The sequence below is a fragment of the Crocuta crocuta genome, unplaced genomic scaffold (genome assembly GCF_008692635.1).
Source record: "Crocuta crocuta isolate KB4526 unplaced genomic scaffold, BGI_CrCroc_1.0 scaffold147, whole genome shotgun sequence".
Taxonomy (NCBI): domain Eukaryota; kingdom Metazoa; phylum Chordata; class Mammalia; order Carnivora; family Hyaenidae; genus Crocuta; species Crocuta crocuta.
The window spans coordinates 2,537,941-2,557,332 of record NW_027532594.1 but is presented as its reverse complement, the minus strand read 5'-3'; the positions used below and the strand labels follow the sequence as shown (position 1 = coordinate 2,557,332).

The 19,392-nt window shown below is 41.9% G+C and overlaps 1 protein-coding gene across 1 annotated transcript in view; it reads right to left on the bottom strand.

Annotated features, from left to right (window-relative positions):
* PRDM1 (PR/SET domain 1) overlaps window positions 1-18,913 on the bottom strand; it is a 23,203-nt gene extending 4,290 nt beyond the window's left edge. Inside the window, exons 1-5 of the mRNA XM_077780025.1 lie at window positions 18,686-18,913; window positions 16,828-17,067; window positions 10,236-10,355; window positions 6,367-6,619; window positions 2-878 (exon numbers count right to left, since the gene is read on the bottom strand). Of these exons, the coding sequence (XP_077636151.1) occupies window positions 2-878; window positions 6,367-6,619; window positions 10,236-10,355; window positions 16,828-17,067; window positions 18,686-18,727 (1,532 nt within the window). The 5' untranslated portion in view covers window positions 18,728-18,913. The remainder of the gene's footprint in view (window position 1; window positions 879-6,366; window positions 6,620-10,235; window positions 10,356-16,827; window positions 17,068-18,685) is intronic.
* Between the last annotated feature and the right edge of the window lie 479 nt (window positions 18,914-19,392).

Here is a 19,392-nt window from a genome sequence, read left to right as displayed (position 1 = left end):
GGGCGACCCGCTGGTGGGGCTGCTCGCCCGGTCCTTCATGCTGGCAGCCGCCCCGGGGAGGGAGAAGGCACTGTGCGGCGCCGGGACGAGCACCTCGCGTGCGTGGTCGGGCTGCAGCGGCCTGCGGGCTCCATCCGAGGGCAGCGAGCTGGGCAGGGAGGCCGGGCTGAGCAGGGGGTGCGGCAGGCCGCCGCCCCCCAGGAGGCTGCTGTAGACGGGGTACAGCCGGGGGAAGAGGCCCAGGTTGCCCACACCGCCCATGTTGCCCATGGCGCCCAGGCCGTTGCAATTCACGCCGTAGGGGGGCAGAAGGAACTTGGGGTAGTGGGCGTTGTAGGAGGGGATGAAGGCCGGGGGCAGGTGCGGGGCCGGCGCGTACCCGGGATAAGAGCCCAAGCCTTCGGGGCCGTAGGGGGCGTTCAAGTAGGCATAGGAGTCCCGGTGTTCTGGAGGGCAGGGCGCCAGGGGAGACACTGTGTTCCCCGGGCTGCTGTGCGGGCTGCAGCTTTTGAGGCTTTGGTCTGGGCTGCTTCTCGCCGAGGGGCTCGGGGTCGTGGAGGACGGGATGGGGGAGTGAGTGATGTAGGTTGGCCTCTCCATCCCATAGGCTTTCAGAAAGTTCTCCGGCAGAGGGGCCCGGAGCGGGTAAACGACCCGAGGGTAGAAGGGCATTTCGGGGCTCCCGTGTTTTCGGAAGTCGTCCGTGTCCTTTTCTGGGGCGTGGGGTGAAATGTTGGAGCGGTAGCAGTCCTTTCCTTTGGAGGGGTTGGAGTCCAGTTTCAGGATTTCCTTCACGCTGTACTCTCTCTTTGGGACAGTCCTGGGGCATAGTTCATTTTTCTCGGTGCTGGGCTGCTTTGGATGGCCCTGTGTTTGTGCTGAAATCAAGAATGGATGGTTACTCAGAGGGTTATACAGAACTTAAGTGAAACTTCCAAAGCTGCGCTCTCCTGGAGAAAACTTGAGTGCCAGCAGGCCACAAGCAAGAGACACCTGGCTTCTCAACGCCCTCTCATTCTAGAGGGCTCGGGGGCACTTGCTTAAACACACCCCTCGGTTTCCTTCTCAGCAGAATGGGGACAGTGGCAGCATCTCAAATGAAGAGCACCGTCTGGATTTTTCTGTTTCTACTAGCAAAAACCGTATGATGGCAAAGTGCTGTTCAAGCTAGAATAGGAGAGCTTCCATTAAAATGGGGTGGAAAAATCCTGGGGTGGGGGTGTCAGAGACTAATAAAAGTCATTCTGATGTTCACAGTATACGGAAAGGAAATCAGCACACCCTGCAAACTAGATGTGAAAGATTAAGACTCATTTCAAGTAACAAGCAGTCATCAGTTTTCACCTCGATTCTTGTTTAATACGAATTTGATAAAACCCTGTTCAAACTGCCTGTGCCAACTAGCCAGATTAGCAATGTGGATGCCACCCCTTCCCCTCCGATTTGCTGACAGCACAGGAATGGCACCAAGGCTCTGTCTGGTCTAACCAGGCTCCCAGCAATGCCGTCCCCTGGAATCACAAGGCGTGACATACTCCTCTCTGCCAAACCACAACAGGCACTTCCCGAGCCAGTTCAATTACTTAGAGCACCAAAGAAAACAGGCAGCTAAGATGAAAGCATTTATTCTATATTATTACTCGGTGAATACACTATTTAGGAACAGCAGCAAAGAGGGCAGTTCCAGACTCTCCGGGCCATCGCTAGCCCTGCCTCTCTGAACACACAGAACAAACGATGCCTTTGGGAAAACACCAGTCAGAACAGGGAACACCAAAAACTCCCCGCTCAGCCTTCCCTAGAAATCAAAAGTAAAACAACTCTACTTCGCTGGAGCTCAGGTTATCAGGGGGGGCGATCATTCCAACTGAACAGTTGCCCCATGAGTAGGAGTGTGTTGAAGCCATAAGCCCTCCCGTGTGTGCTGATGCCTCGGGAGGCAGGGGGGGCTCTTGGCCTCAGCCTTGGAAGAGGACAGGTGTGGGGGACCATGCTGAAGCCTCTGTAAAAGTATCATTCGTCGTCTTAAAAAAAAAGTTTCCGTTTGATTTTACTGAGAAAGCACTCCAGGCCTGATATCTGATAGGTCTAGAAATGAACTGTGTGGAAGTCCAGATTCTGAACTCTTCAAATCTATTCTCTGGGCTGACAGACTTGAGGGATTCGATTCCAGTTTGAGAGGCCCTCGGAGAATGTTATCTCTTGCTCGCTGTTATCAGTTACTCCCGGGTGAGCCAGCAGCCCCAGAATAAACACAGCCAGGACACTATCAGGGAAGATGCTGATGGGGGCAGTGATGGAAAGCTTGTTGAGGGAGAGGGATTTCTGAAGCCACTAAACCAAAATAAATAACCCCTTATCGGGCCAATATCAGTCTTTCAGTGAGGCCCAGCAGGCAGGAAGTTCAAATTGTCACTTTTGTTTTTTAAAGCTGAAATGGTAAAGGAAGAGAGACAACGCAGTTGGAAAACTGATAGGCAAGGCATCTCACAGCCACAGGAAGGAATTTATGGAGGTGAAAAAGAACAGTTTGGAGGCACCACGTAGACCCACATAAAAAAAAAAAAAAGGTGTCATCCTAATAAAATGAACATACAGAAACTTCACCGTCCTAAGTTTCTGCCATTTTTATGTGGCAAATTATACCAGAGTCTCATGTTTCCAGTGGCTTCAATACTCTCTTGTTTCTAAAATTCAACAGATTAAAACCGTAAGCAAGAAGCAGGAGTCCAGTCCATCAGTAGCACTGTCCCTCCTATATTCTGTCAGGTGTTCTCACTAGGTGTCCCCATAATTCAGTTATTAAAGTGCAAACAGAGCTAAAGATTGGGCCAAATAATAGGAAAATCAGAATTCATAATATTCTATGCAAAGTACTTATTAGCACAGGGCTGGGCATATAGTAAATCCACAGTAGATGTCTGCTTTCATAGAAGTCAATTTGTATCTTATTATAAACAATATCCAGAGGGAAATGTTAGGCCCCTAAGATGTTCTAAGGTGGAAGTCATGGAGTCTATCTATGTGAAGGTACATTTTAAAAAATCATCCTTCAGCAGCTGAGTAATCAGTAGAGCTGGTGTCATTTCTAACTCTCCCACTCAGCAGCAGCTTGAGTTAACATGAAGAAGAAAATCAAGATCTGTTTTTGTTCTTAAATCTTAAATGGCTGTAGGCGGACGGAGTCATTTCAAGAGTGAACTGCTTCTGAAGGCTCTGAATGGCTTAATTATGCCGACTCACATTTTCGATCTATAATAAGAACCCCCAAGACTACAAGAAAGAACCTAGAAGTTCTGCAGTAGGCAAAACAAAGTCTGTTTTCAACTGAAACTGAGAAAGCAGATTAACATTTAGAAGTCTATAATTTGGTCAACTGTTTTCTAGATGGGTTGGTTAGATACATAGGAAAAAAAATACCAAAAAACTTGGGAGGGGTTAAGAGTTAAATTTAATAGTTTTTACTCCTTTTGTTTTTTGTTTTGTTTTTAAAATGCCAATTTGTGATTCCTGGCTACTTATTGTTCTTCCATTTTAATTCGAATCTCTTCTCAAAATCTACCAATGGAACCATCACTGCCATTTAAAGTCCTCATGGAGATTCTGGCACAGACCTCTATTGTGCTTGAAGCATGGAAACCCAACACAACTCATCTGAAGACACAATCTACCCATTAGGCCTGATGAAACAGTGGAAATTTTCCTGATCAGAGGCTCAATCATCAGCTACCACACCTAGGACAACTGGTTTCACAATCAGCAGCAGGAGTCTTGGCTTAATGTGACTGGTTATTGTTCATGCTCATTCTTGACTATGAATACTGGACAAGGAAAGGGTACCTGAAAATGTTAAATCTCCATTTAGAAAAAATTCTCCACAGGCATAAAAGGATATTTGTGGGAACCAAAGTGTCATTTCACAGTATACATGCAAGTTGCTCTGTACACAAAGAGTTAAGCACTTGAATTTTAAATTTTTTTTTAATTTTTTTAAATTTTTTTAATGTTTTTTATTTATTTCTAGGAGAGAGAGAGAGAGACAGCGTGAACAGGGGAGGGTCAGAGAGAGGGAGTCACAGACTGAAACAGGCTCCAGGCTCTGAGCCGGCAGTCAGCACAGAGCCCGACGCGGGGCTCGAACCCACGAACCGCGAGATCATGACCTAAGCGAAAGTCGGACGCTTAACTGACTAAGCCACCCAGGCGCCCCTAAGCACTTGAATTTTAAATACTGTGTCAGGGAATAAAAACACAGGGCCTTTGAAACCACACAGGGTGAAGAATGTATGTGAGAAAGCTTCTTCATGGTTGGGGCAGTCACTGGGGTGGATCACTTCAAATGGAGTTAGTTTTAGGAAAAAAAAAAAACCCACCAAGGCCTTTCTCCAAATCCCTGAATGATTAAGCTCAAGGAGTATAAGGAGACTGTCAAGATGAAGTGAACTGCCACACTGAGAAAGTCAAGAGGAAGCAACACACCTTCCTCACATCTTCTCTAGTGAGAGGATCTGCTAGAATAGAAGTTGTCTTTTACCACCAGGCCCTGAGCAGTGGGCCTGGCATGTGCAGACGCCCAAACGGCTGAATGGCTCCTGGATGCTCCGCACATTCGACAGGCTCTTGGGAGCTCTGAAGAGACATGAGGGAAAAGAACGGACATCTTTGGTCAGGACCGGATTCACCCCGTCCTGCTCAGGTTGTAGGCCAGCTTTTCCAATTATTTTAAGACTTCTTCCTGAAGCTCAAGGGTGCAATGATTGTGTGTGTGTGTGTGTGTGTGTGTGTGTGTGTGTGTGTGTGTGTGAAAGAGAGGACCACGAATGCAAACCTAAAAGGTGATTAATCCTATGAGGGAGGTTGGTAAGTTTTTACAGCCTCACCTTTTCAGAAAACTATAAACACACTATTGAGATCCTACGGAGATCAAGTAAATTAGACAGTGTGGAATGAGCACCAAATAGCTATAGAGTTGGCTTATACCTGACTAGGATAGGTAATTGGTTTGTTAATTGGTCCTGAAGTTAAAGTTCTAATTTATGTTAAAATTAACATTCATTCCAAATGTTTCAAAGGTGAAAATGTGAACGAAAGCAATTCAGCCTTCAGATAAAGCAAGTGAGACCTCATTATCAATAGTTGGCATAGTGGGGGAATTCTTCGTACTATTCTTGTAACTCTTCCATAAGTTTGAAAAATATCAAAATGGTTACAAAGATTTCAGAATTTAGATGCCAACATTTTAAACCAGAAGGATTTAATGTTAAAAACCTCCTTAGCAATCTGAGAACATATAACCATAATTACAACACATTCGAGTTTTATGGTAATTCTTAAACTATTCCTAGAGATCACTAGAGGATGACTAAAATGAGGTAGTCCTTTCTAGAGAGGTTAGGACATTTAACAAATAAAAAAGTAAAAGCTTATAAACCTAAGGAACTGAGAATTTGTTAAAATAAAGTGATGGGGGGGAAGAATCACCTTCCTTTAAGTGATACATGTTTTCAGGTTCGAAAGGTCATCTTATCTTTTTTCTTTTTCTAAAAAAAATAAAAAATAAAGTGATGGGGCACCTGAGTGTCTTAGATGGCTGAACATCTGGCTCAGGTAATGATCTCATAGTTTGTGGGCTGGAGCCCCCAGTCGGGGGGGTCTGTACTGACAATGTGGAGCCTGCTTAAGAGTCTCTCTCTGCCCCTCCCCCACTTGTGCTTTTTCTCTTTCTTAAAATAAATAAATAAACTTTAAAATAAATTTAAAAAGATTTTTTTAAATTTAAAAGTAAAGTGATAGGGGACTACTGTAATACTGATCAGGAGATTAGATAAATAGGAGTAGGTTTCTGCCATAAGGAAGGAAGATTGATATAAAATCTTTAGAGTTATCCATTTAGAAGAATATTTTTAAAATTCTAGCTGTAGTTTTTCTAGAAAATCCTGAATGTTCTACATCAGACCATGAATTGATAACCAAATGTGCATCTCTACAATATTTCAACACACATTTTAAGCACCAACAAATCACCACAAACAAGAGCTATACCTTAAATACTAGGCATGTCAGGACCAATCCCTTTTATACACCTACTGCCCCCTTTTTAGAAGGATTAGAATTGGATATATATTTCTTCCTGTAACTTTCTGAATTCAACACTCAAAATAGCTTTTAACATTTTACATGGTCGAGTTTCATAATGGGGAATAGGGACTTAATTTTTTCCCCCTTTTTCTAGTCCCTTGTTTAAGCCACCTACTTGGCCTAACAAATGAAGCCATATAATTAAACAACATGTCATTAGCTCATAGGGGCAGAACAGACATTACTGGCATTTTTTATTTTACTTTATTTTTTCTATAATCCACTTACTGAGATTCATCATTGTCAGCTCTCCAGGATAAGGGTAGTGAAGCCTTTCTGCAAAGTCCCGACAATACCACACAAGAAGCTCCTGGTTGGCAGGGATGGGCTTAATGGTGTAGAAGTAGATGTTCATCCCGTTCTGACACGCAGCCAGATTTTGCTCCCAGGCAGAGTGTGCCGGATTCACATAGCGCATCCAGTTGCTTTTCTCCTCATTGAAGCCATCGATGAAGTGGTGAAGCTCCCCTCTGGAATAGATCTGTCCAAATTAAAAGACAGACGTGTAAAAGAAAGTCAGCCCCAAAGCAATGGAAAGCTTCCCCGGCACCTCGAAGAATAAACACACCAAGTACGGAGTGTGCTTTCTCATTCCCTGTTGCCTAGTTAGAAAAAAAGAACGAAATTGGTTTAGCCAGAGTAGTCTTGAATCAGCAGAAGTAAGGGCGGAAACAGGTAAGGCACACTTTGTCAGTTACCTTTTCCATTTCAGTTTTATCGTCTTTTCATGTATGGGGAAAAACAACAGAAGAATGAAACACAACATTTCATTTAAGGAGCCGCCTAAGGCGGACCAAACCACCAGAGAGTATTACTTTTGCTACAGCCGTGAGTGGCAAATGGGCGATGCTACTAACTTTAGTTCCGATTATGCTGACTTTTAATGCTTTGAGTCACTGGGTAGAAGACCAAGTCAACTGAATACGTCAAACTGAGTCTCTCAGCTTTTTCTATGGCCTCTGTACTTGCCGTTTCCTACACCCCCGCCCAAGGCTTAAACTATGCAAACATCCTCCACCCCCAAGCCTCCAAGTCCAGAAGTAACACTTGTTCATATGAATACTTGGAACCTTGCCTTTTTGTGGAAACACTGGGTGGGGCAAAGGTGAACTTCACCTGCCATCACAAAGTGAGCACCGGGACAGAAGCCAGAATTTGACAGTCTACTGAGAAGTCACTTTTCCTCTTGATAAACATGTTCGGCCTTGCGCTTTTCTTTCAAGCCAAAGGAGGGTTAGAGGGAACCCTCTTATCGGACAGGTGGTTGGCTAAAACACCACTCACAGGGCCATAGGCACACGTTTTTCAAAAAAGAACAGGAAGAAGCTACGTTGTTCTTTAAAGGCAAAGCATAATAAAGAATTCAAAGTTTGCCCCCACAGCACTACTACTTCTGGTTAACAGATGTACTCAGGCTACTTGATAAAAAGGCAGAGGTAAGGAGAGGAAAAATTAAAACCTGCACTCTTGCTGAAACTACTTTATAAACAAGCTCCTTTTCCTTCCACAGAAAGTTTCTCTCTCTCTCTCTCTCCCTCTTTTTAAGATGGACCACTTTTCCCTCAGACTTAAGAAATTTCCTTATACATCTATAATCAATACCTGGTTATCTGCAACTTGTAGTCTTCACGTAGTAGGGCACTGTTCATAGCAGAAATTTTGCTCTAACCGGACAGCAGGTTATTGCTTTGTTCCTAGTTACATACTGACTATGACAGTCTATAAATCGTTTCTGTATTTCACTCAAACGTTATCAGAAACAAAAAGGAACTCTGTCCCTTTAACACGGGCAGTAAACACCAGAATCACTTTCTTTTAAGAGTAACTTCCTGTAAATTGTGAAGGGGGAAATACATGTGGCTTCATCAAAGCAGCTTGTGAGAGCTTTTGCGGTGTGTTTTGTTAAGAGAAAATGGAACAAGGCTGGGTGAATTCTGCTATCAAGAGGGGTTTTCAAGTTTGTTTACTCTGATGTGCAAACTTCCAGGAACATGGGGTTCCATCGCTCTGCACTCTTCGCTGGGCGGAGACTGCTTTCTAAAGCTACGGGTATGAGATTCCAGTCAGCCTTCCATGGACTACAATTTACTGTATCCCCATTTAAAACACAGGAATGTCAATGCCATGAAGTCATACATACACACACGAAAATAATGCATACGTCAAATGTACACTGCTCTCTCTTACCTCACTAAATTGTCATATATTATCAGGAAGATTAAAAATGTGCTGACTCATAGGACAGTTACAAGAAATGTCACTGGTTTCTCAACTTGAACATCCCTACTCTTTTTGCCTGTGTAATTTGCATTCAAGTTTTTCTTTCCTTACAACAGATGTTCATATTCCTGCCAGCAAAATCAGGATGCTTTTAACAATACGTGGGGAGTTTTCTCCTACAATATCCTTTGTATGTGAAAGATTGATTCAAATAAATCCTCCCAAGGAAAGCATTTCAGTTGCTTATAGTGAGTCTTTAATGAACCAGAGAACTGGGACAGAGATAGGAGGTTCTTAGGTATTTCTTGCCTTTTTAAAAAATGACCATGCATCATTAAGTCTTATGCTGGAATGTGTTAATTCAGACCTCTGACTCCAAGAATTACACACTTCTGTGGCTCATTTCTGAGAAGACTATATTGGCAAGAAAGGCAAAAATGCACTCACTGACGTTTTGCCCTAGAAGTCATGAAGTAAATATGTTTTGAGCATGTGTAATTATTTATTTTAAGATTTTTAAAAAGTTTATTTTGAGAGAGAGAGATAGCACGGGTTGGTGCTTGCGAATGAGCGGGGAAGGGGCAGAAAGACAGGGAGAGAGAGAATCCGAAGCAGGCTCCCCGCTGTTATGTGCAGAGCCAGATGTGGGGCTCAATCTCTCAAACTGTGAGATCAGGACCTGAACTGAAATCAAGAGTCAGTCCCTCAACCGACTGAGCCACCCAGGTGCCCCAAGCAGGTGTAATTATTAAATAAATAAAAACCGTGAGCACACATTACTTAAGTGAACAATTCTTAGCATCTCTCTTGTTTGGAAAATATTAAAATAAATTTCTAAAAACACAAAACTTCTTGAATTAAAAAAAAAAATCCTGTTTCTATGGAACAGCTTCTGAATGATCCCCAAATACAAGCTTTTTAAAACGACATTTGTCCAAAACATAGGCATCCTCGGTAAATACTGGCCAAAATAAACATAATCCAGTTTTTGTTGCTACCATGCAGCTGTTTCTTAAAATAATTCACACAATGGTTCCCTAGTAATCAGGCTCACTTTATCCAAGTATGTATAAAAACTTACTTTTAAATTTAATAAGCATATTCTTATTTTCTAATTAAGAAAACTGGATATATCCTAGAGGTCTATGGGAAGATAGAAAGCAGTCCAATTTTTTTTTTTTTCTCTGTCCCTTCCAATTCAGGGTCTTTTACTCAAAAACTCCATCTAATTAGTTCATCTTTGAGGTCCTTTCTAATCTTGATATTCCAAAGGAAATTGTATCGGCCAGACCTTTATGCTCTCCCATGATTGTAAGCATTTGCCTTATGCTATGGGAGTAATGTACATACTGTCACATCTAATAGTTTTATGTGCAGATAGATACACGACTAGTCCCAGTCACCTCCATTCCCCTAGTGGCATCTTCCACTCCTCCTTCCTTAACAGCATTTATTTTCAAGCTAATTCATTTACGATTACTCTTCCATTCAATTAAAGTTAACTCAGCAAGAAATCAAGAAGGGGTGAAATCTAAGGCTCGGTGACTCATTACTACTTCCTTGCAAAGAAATGCAAATGAACCTACCCTTGAAGCAAGCAGCAAACTGTTTCCTTTCATCACAAAGCTCTAATGAATTGCAAAAATTAAGATTCACATAACAGTCCATATCTCCATCCCTAATCACCTAAAGGCTGCTTTTCTAGAGCCAGACATTTAGCCAGTTTCAATCACATTTGCTTACAATGCTCTATGCCCACAGGGCCCCCAAATGTTGTGGTGAGCCCTAGTACAGATTGAGAAAGGAAGTGACCCAGCAATTCTAGCTCCATTTTTTCCCTTAATTCTTAAAGAGTCTGAAAAATTTTCTCTACTTACCCGCCAAAAATATTTCCTGTTGGCGTTCTTAGGAACAGTATCATTGGTGTAGATTTCACCTATTAGAGGTCCAAAACGTGTTCCCTTTGGTATGTATTCTTTACTCACTACTCCAGTAACCTATAGGGGGTAAAATATGAGATAACTACTTCAATTGTAAAATATTAACTAAGTTTTTTATTGAATGGTCTAGTGGTAGTACAATCAACAATGACAAAATTATGATATGGAGAGCAGATATCAATGGTGCCTACATAATTTTAACAACAAGCTTCATCTTAGGGGGAGGACATCCTTCAAACTCCTGGATCATAAGCAAATACCCAACCAAGCATTAAAATCGTCTAATGGATTACTGTCTGGTGACTAAAGGTCCTGTATTTTTATTATTACTTTTCATGCTAGAAGAACAGAGAAGGTAACCACTCTGTTTTACGTGATTTTAGAATCAGATATTGCAGAATTAGACAGTCAAGAGTAAACTACTTCAGCCTGCTCCTAGTTTCTTGTTTCTCCTTCTCCCTCAAACCATAAACACAGCATGCTTGAGGGGAATAAAATAGTTTTAACCTCAAAAACCAAAATAATGCTCTTTGGTTGTTCCACAAAGACCTAAGGAACCAGAAGCAAAACACATTATATGTTTTTTTCATTCCAGATGAGGGTTTTTTTTTTTCATAGCTTATAAGCTCTCTTTAATGGAAGAAAGATTTTTCAAGTAACTTTGTTCTCCTCTAGCATCTTCTACTCAACAGTAGTCAAAAGTCATCCTTTGAAATGGAATTTATACCAAGGAGAGCTGTGGGTTCTAAGATCTGAGGAAATGACTTCTCAGACTGGATCTATCACACCAGAGCCTTACTAAAGAAACATGTTAACTATGCCAATTCCTCCTTGATTGTAAATTTCTTTAAGGGAGTGAAAAAAAATCAACAACCACGAATCAGGAAGCAATTTATCACTATTCAAAAGAACTCTGTAAGTAGTCCTCTGCAACATTTTGAAGTTAGTTTTGTTTTGGTTTTTATTCAGCCACTTTTCCATTTTTATTTTTTTCTTCTCCCAAACTGAATACTTCTTACTTACTGAGTATCTTACTGAAATGGACTGAGAGGGGAGGGAAAAAAGAGTATTTATTTCCAGGTTTTACTAAGCCCGGTGGCCCCTGTGTACCTGCCATGGTAGGTCCCAATATATGTATCAGTAAATGTTCACAGTTGACTATCTATCAGATTTTGGTTGTGATGTAAACGGATACCTCAATAAATCTCAATAAAGAATTTAAACCTGTTTAAATGGATGTGGAATAAGCACATCTACATGGTTGTAAAGTCCAATCTTTCTCATGTACATTTCTTATCAGTCAATGATTTTTTTTTTTTTTTAAACAATTTAGTATTCAGTATACAAGGCTCAATGGAGTGTACCCGGACTGAAAAGACAGGATAAAGGAAGAAAGGAAAGAAAGGAAAGGAAAGGAAAGGAAAGGAAGGAAGGAGAGAGAGAGAAAGAAAAGAAAATTTCCTACACCTAACACAAGTTGAAACAAGGTTGTGAGCTAAAGTGTTATTTTTGGTACTTTATGAATTTCTGGCAGAGAGCTGAAAAAAGCAGATGTTCATTTCATCCTCCTCCTCTGCCTTCATTTACATCTATGTGCCCTTTCAATACAGTTCATCATTATTGGTATTTGTTGGCAGTAAAACGACTAGGGACAGGAGTACCTCAGAACAGTCTTGAGATAAAAATACGTACTGAAGCTGAAGTAGACTTACTTCTTCAGAGGCTCATGATTTATGCTATATTATTGAACCTAATTAATTTGAAAAATTCATGGAATTGACTTCTATGGCACACAAATCATTTGGCATTCACATTTGAGTGATTATTCCATAATATTAAAATGACAAACAGGAAAAACAAATAATGTCATTTGTTGGTGAGCCAATAATTAGCAGTTGATATTTTCAACATATCCACTTTAAAGCAGTAATTTAAAGAAAGGTACTCAACTGGTTCATCAACTTTGATTTAAATTATAGTCTCTTGCAGACAGTGTCTTGGGAGTCAGAGCTTGACTACCAACAAGTAGCATTATATTGAGGTCAGGTTTTTTCTTCTGAATTGCTCTTTTTTAAACCACTGGGTCTCTTAGTTCTCATCTATCAATCTTATACTAAGTAAAGACACACAATTTTCTTATGGCCAAAAAACTTTGATAGAATCTTGTTCCCACAAAAGAATTTTCAGAAGACATAGCCACCTAGCACCTATTTGAGTACAAGTATAAGAAAGTCACTAGGATACTATAAGACAGTACTTGTCATTTATAACTTTACAAATGCAAAATTAATACAAGCTTAAGCAAGCAGGGAAGGAGAACAATTAAAAAGAGGAGTGTCTGTGGTAGAAGAGAGGTCTGTGAAAATTTTGTCATTAAAAAAAGAGCCAAGGAGCCTTCAATATTAGATTAACTTTCTAAGTGGGACAGAACCCTATTATTTTAAGTTCCTATTATACACAGAGCTATAGGGAACATATAAACTCACAAAAGTGGATAAACAGAGATACAAAACCATAGAATTTCAAGCTTGGAAGGAACTGTATAGCTTATATGCCCCATCTATAACCATTCCCAGTTTAGCACTTTAACACAGGATAAATACCTTCATCTCAAATCTGTGTTTGAGACATTATTCAAAAAGGACATACAAGTTGCAATTTTAAGATTACAGTACTTGGCTAGGTAACTGTGGAGGGGGAATAGGAACCAAGGTCGTTTCTAATGGGAAGCGGAAGACCTAGTCATATTTTCCCTCTGGCCCTAGAAAGATCCAGATGTGAATCTTAGCCAACAACATTCTATCCTTGGGACAAGCACATGAGACCGAGGAACCTGGTGTGTGCCTTGAATCACAGTGCTAAAAAGACTAATTAAGAATGTGTTCACCTAGCTCAAGTAGGAAACTTCACAGGAACTGACCAGGGTCCTAAAGAATTACTACTAGGGGCGGGCTGCTGTGTGCCTCCCACTAACCTATCAGGGACAAGACGCTGGATCCTATACTTCCTTGACCCCTCTCTTGCCTCCCGCCAAGCTCTTCCATACTGTGCATTCTGTTGAGGGCCAGCCCCTCCACCACTTGGTCAGATCTGTCTCTGTCAGTGACCTCAGTTACAGGATACGCCCTGATGTCTGAGGCTTCCAGACAAAAAAAAAGGGGGGGGGGCGGGGGGCTTGTTTTTCATTATACAAAATGAAGATTTCACAACTTAGGATGGGGGTTGCTGACTCAAAGTCTGATATCAAGGAGAATATAAACTTTTTTTTTTTTATGAAGCAATTTCTCCTTTAAGGAATATACAAATACACACTCATAGCAGTGGGCTTTAAGCAGAAACCTTATTCAGGTTTAAATGTGGTAGGAGAATCATCTCCCCAAATTACATTAAGATGATTTAAATCACTAGCTATCTCTCCTCCTCCCCAGATCTGCCCCCCATAAAAATGATTTATTCGATTAAAATTCTATTTTGAAGACAAGGATATTTGCATTAAGATAACTAGAACTCTGTAATGGACTATGACTTCAGCTTGCTTCATTTTTTTATAAAAAGGGGGTGGGATAGATGGGAGATGTTTTTGAACGATTTCCTCCATAATTATCTTTATATTAAAGGAAACATGGTACATTGTCTCACAAATAAAAGGCAGTATGAAGAAGAGGGAATTGCACGTTATGGAGAGATACTTTTTACAGATGGCTTGAGTTAATAATGGACTTCAATCAAAATAGACATTCAGTGAGTCCCCATCATTGGCCTGATGTTTATCACCGCATGACTCTGGGAGGTCAGACTCAGAGCCACCGCGCCTCTTGAATACAGGCAAACTCAATACCGTCTACTGCTTCTAATATAAATGTTTAAATTGATCTTGCCATATTCAAGTATTCACAAAAGATTATTTCAGGAGGACAAGGGGAAAATCCCCCTAAAAGAATAACCCCTCAGTTAAAAAAAGTTCTAAACGTTTTGAATAGTAGGTCTATATTTGGTTTGAGTTCTGGAAATAGGAAGTAAGAACAGCCTCATTAAAGGTGCAGAATGATTCTAAACCAAATCTAAAAATGAGGGGCAAGATCAGAAATATGGTTTGTATGTTTTGTTTTTAAACCCAAAGAAAAAAAAAAGGTGCTGACACATAGCACAAATTCATAATGAAAAATGGTTTTGTTAAAAAAAAAATCCCCCAGTATGTCAGCACAACAGTACATAATGTAACATCTTCTGCTATTTAAATGAAAACATGTAAAGAAGGGCAAGATAAATCAGTGAGATAAAAACCCCACATAGAAAGCTTTTTTTTCCCTTCTTTCCATGGCTGGTGGGACTGAAAGAACTAACTGAATAATGATAATGTAAACATTTCATCAATCCTGAAGGTTTCTGTTCTAGAACTGGTTTGCAGGTAGCACACCCTCAATGGCTCAATTCCCCAGGCCTCTTTCACCACCTTAAAGAAACTGTCCTTTCCCAAAGTGCAAGAAGGAAGAAAGAAATAGAAAAACAGGCACAAATTCCAGACTAAATGTAAGACAGTATTACATTCAAGTTGGTTTCCTCGTTCTTGTTACGAGTAGGAACTGATGTGGGAAAACAGAACAGGAGAGCCCTGATCCCTCATTAGGTGACTTTTGAAAGACCCTCTTTAAGGATACAGATACTGCATGAACATACTGAAATAGGAAGTTNAAAAAAAAAAAAAAAAAAAAAAAAAAACCAAAGAAGCTTAATAAAGGATCGGTCTGAAAGATGTAAGGACGATAAATAAAACCACAGTGACACCAAGAGGGGCCAGTGTAGCATAATCAAGCAGTGGCTGGGGAAGTCAGAGAACTTTGCTCCTAGTCCTCGCTCAGGCTTCTCACTATACCTCCTGGGTAAGTGACTACCTTTCTGAACCTTGGACGAATGATCTGAGGGCATTTCTTTATTTAGCTATGATTTTAAGCAGAATGATGGAAATTGAAAAACAAGCTGAGAGCTGAACTGACGATAAGAACGTTACAGAATTAAAAGCCAAAGATGACCCACAGAATAGAGGCCTTTATTTCAAAACAATGGGCAGGACAGGGCCACACGGCACAAAAATGAACCCTGGGAACGGACCAATATTTGGTCAAATGTGATATGGGAAAAAACACACTACACCTTTTAAAACCACAGCCAAACCTTAAATAGCCAAACAAATCCTACATTGATTCCATGGGCCATATCTTATGAGACTTTCTATTGAGAAGGGGGTTACTTTCAGAAAGAGGTATAATTAAAGCTGACCTCTGGGGGTTAAATTTTTGGTAACATTCTTGTACAACTGCAATTTGAATTTTGCTTTAAAAAAAAAAAATCTGCCTCCATTCTTCCAGCAGGAAAATAAAAGGTTAAGCTTTAATGAAACTCAAAGCAGAGTTGCTCTATTTAATTTTAGACAGCTGTGTCTCCCCCTCATCAAAAACACTGAACTCAGACACAAACAGGAAAGAGACAAAGTATTTCCCAAACAGCCTCCCTGACTCCTTCAGACACTGTTGCTTGGGGAAGGAGGAAAGTGATCTGACATGGCTCTAATGAATTGTCCCAGTATCAAATTATGGATTCCTATAGTCAGGAATCAGTTCTTTCTGAAGAGAGTGACGGATGTGACTGTAACCTATGGTAGTAGTGGTGGTGGTCTGTTGAGGGGTGGATTCCCTCAACTCAGCTCAGTTTGTGGACTAGTAAGAACAACAGCGGTAGCCGAATTCTCAAAACAAGAGGTGGTTCTGCAAGTTATTTCACAGCTAAACATCACGCCTCGCTATAATCGTTATATGAAAGGGTAAACACAAATCCTTTGCTCATTCCAAGTTTGGGTTTCCAGCCCCTTTGAAACAACAAAGGGTGTACCCACTTCAGAGGCCAGTGAGAATCGGCCTGCCAACCCAGCCAGAGCAAAGAGTTGCCGCAGATAAACACAGTGGTTAGCTCTGAAGTCATCCCGACAGTGGACACTTTTACATGAACTTCTTCTTGGTCTATGCCATCACTTCAATTCATAAACACGTCAAGGTTTTGAGAATAATTTTAGAAACCCAGCTAATAAAGCTGGCTCATTAAAAAGAATAAAGCCATCTCATGACCAAAAGAAGACAAAAGAAACATGAGAAACTTTTTTTTTCCCCCCTAAGAAAAAGTTTTCTTCCTCAGAAGCTACTGTACAATCGGAAGGAGTCAGGGAGTCTGGGGTGGACAGGGGCTTTCTCGAAGGTCATTGCCAATTTCGCCCACCTCCGTTCTGCAATTCAGCTTTTCCAAGATGTGCCAACTCACCAAAAGACTGAACTGTTTACTAATTAGTATGGAGCAGTTAAGAGCTGTAGGAAATGAGCACGACAGACTTTGGGAAAGAGAAAGCAATGAAAGAAGGGAATTAAGTGATGGATTAATTATTGATACTTACAGACTCTCGTGGATATACGAGGCCACAAGGGCAAGGAGGGAGATTTGGCGTCAGGTGCCAATCTTCTTCAGCAATAAACCAGAGGCTTACCTCTTTGCTGTTCGTGGCATATTTGAAAAGCAGATTCCTTGGTAGAGACGCCTCTGCCTGAACCGAAGTCCCTCCGTCGGCCCCACAGTCCCAGGGGTGGTCGTTCACAATGTATGTACACTTCTCTTCAAACTCAGCCTCTGTCCAGAGAGTCATATCTGCGTCCTCCATGTCCATTTTCATGGTCCCGTAGGTCAACCCTTGAAACCTCACAGCACTGGAGCTACACTTCGGGGCAGCCTGGAAGGGAAGGGAAAGGCCTTTAATCCCCATTGCCCTGCGGCTCCCCGTGAGAGGCTATGACTAATACAGTAGTCTGAGGACTTTAAAAGCAGATGCAAGAGTGCTTGGTACAATTGAGTAAGAGCCAAAAAGACATATAAAGAAGACTGCCTTGAAGAAGCGAGGTTTTAAAATGCTACTCTTACTTAGTTTTTTAAAAAAGAAAGACTGTGGCAACCTCATTGGGGAAGGGTGGGGTAAAAAAAGGAAAGAAACACCTCCAAACAATCCCGCTTTACCTCTCACAGCAGAAAAATGCTGCGGGCGCTCAGTCCTATGTCCCAGAACGCCTGGGGTCATGGCCGCCAGACCCTCAGCGCTGTGGAAAAGCTGCCTCAGAAAAGTGTCACAAACAAGGGGAGGAAGAGGAAGGAGCTCTGTCTGCCTCTGAATGAAGCTAAAAATGGAAAGCGCGTGTGGGGCAGGAGCGGAACCCAGCCGGCCTTTTCCAAATGGGGAAGACTGAACTTTCCCACCAGCTCCCAACGCAAAACTTTCAAAACAACTCGCCGCCCCCCCCCCCTCTGCTGCGCGCTCCCTTTCATCCTCTCACACGGGAGACTGAAAGGGTTGCATCCTGCCAGCATCACTGAGCTGCAGCTTTTCAGAAACGATTTGGAGCACAGGAAAAAGAGGAGGAAAAATGGGCGAAGGGGGAAAACTCCTGGCAGTTTCCTCTGACTGGTGGGCATCTCACGCCAAATTTTGGAAAAGCAAAAACAAAGCATAAAGACTGTTCAATAGCATTCCCTGGAGAGAATTCCTTCAGGAGCCCTCAGCTACAAATAGCACTTTCCATTTAAGTCTGAAAGTGTACGAATTCCCAGAAGTCACTGATGTGCTTCAGTTTACTGTAACTAAACTTATAACAAATATAGAAGGCTACGAGGACAAGCACTGCTTCCACTTGTAAACTGATAAGGATATTCCCGCAAATCCCCCCTTGCACTCAGGAAAAGTGCTTTCCAGAGAGAAAAAGAGGTAAACAACTTCTGGGATGTTTTCCCATACACACAAGGTTTGATTTAAAAAAAAAAAAAAAAGTAGGGACTTGAGTATCATTTCCATGTAAGAACGTGTCCTCCTTAGAATGTAAACACAGCACTCTGCGGAAGTTCTTCAAGGTGGCTTTTACATTCTTCAATTTCTTCCCTAAACATGATGCTCTTTTGAGAAGAAGTCAGATGCGAAGTTGTCTTTCCTCTGTTACGACTTAAGCAAACTTGCTTATTTTTATTCAGTTCCCACATGGACAGTCATGATGCCAAATAAATGTGAAAATATAGCAAAGTTTAAAAATAAAGCCAACCCGGAGTAGCTACTTCGGCGGGGGTGGACAGGAGCCACTACTGAAATTTCAATGAATTGACAATTATGCCTAGAACTGAAAGGGTTAATGATTCATAAGGAAAAAGTCTTATAAATGTTTGACAGTTCTAAGAGCCCTAAAGCAGAAGCAGTTCTGGTTTCTACTGCGTCTACGCTAACAACAATAGCTACGACGACGACGACGACAACAACAACAACAACAATTTCTGATCAATTTCAGAATGAAAAACAAGCTCAAGTTCCTTACCAAGGTCGTACCCACACGTTTCTCCAAGCAAATATCCAACATCGGAGAGAAGTGTCGCTCATCTCTACAGAGTCCACATTTCCTCCGCGTCCCCTGGCGGGCTGAGCACTGACGCGCACCTCGGCGATCCCTGCTTTTGTACGGCCGCCCCGGCGCCCGCGTCCCGGCTCTCCGCCGCGGACAGGTGCCGCGCACTGCTCTGCCTCTCCGCAGCACTGGAGGGCTGAGTGTCACTGCAGCACTTTCAGTCAGTGTTAACCAGACCGGAGGCTCTTTTCCCCACCCTGCAGCAGATTTCCCATTCGTCTGATTCACTCCCACCAGCTGCTGAAGGGGGGCGTGGCCATACCTGAACTCGCCGGAGCCGCGCGGAGCTCGGCCCAGGGCTTTCCCCCGGATCGCGAGCCGCCCGGAGCTTCCTCTCTTCGCGTGTGAATTTCAACATTTACTTGGAATCTTCTTACTTCCCTTTGAAAGCGCTTAACCTCAACGTTTACTCGGGCTGTATTGTATTCTAAATACTCAGCCCGCCCTCCTTCTTGCCGAGGCTTTCTAAGGGGGCGCACATTCCTTAAATTAAGGGAAACCTAAAAATTACCTAAAAATGCTGTAGTTCCTGGGCTCAAATCCACACTTTAAAGAATATTTACCTGAAAAGAGCATGCGAAATTATTTTTGCATGTGATGTAATAAAATGTAGCTGTCTA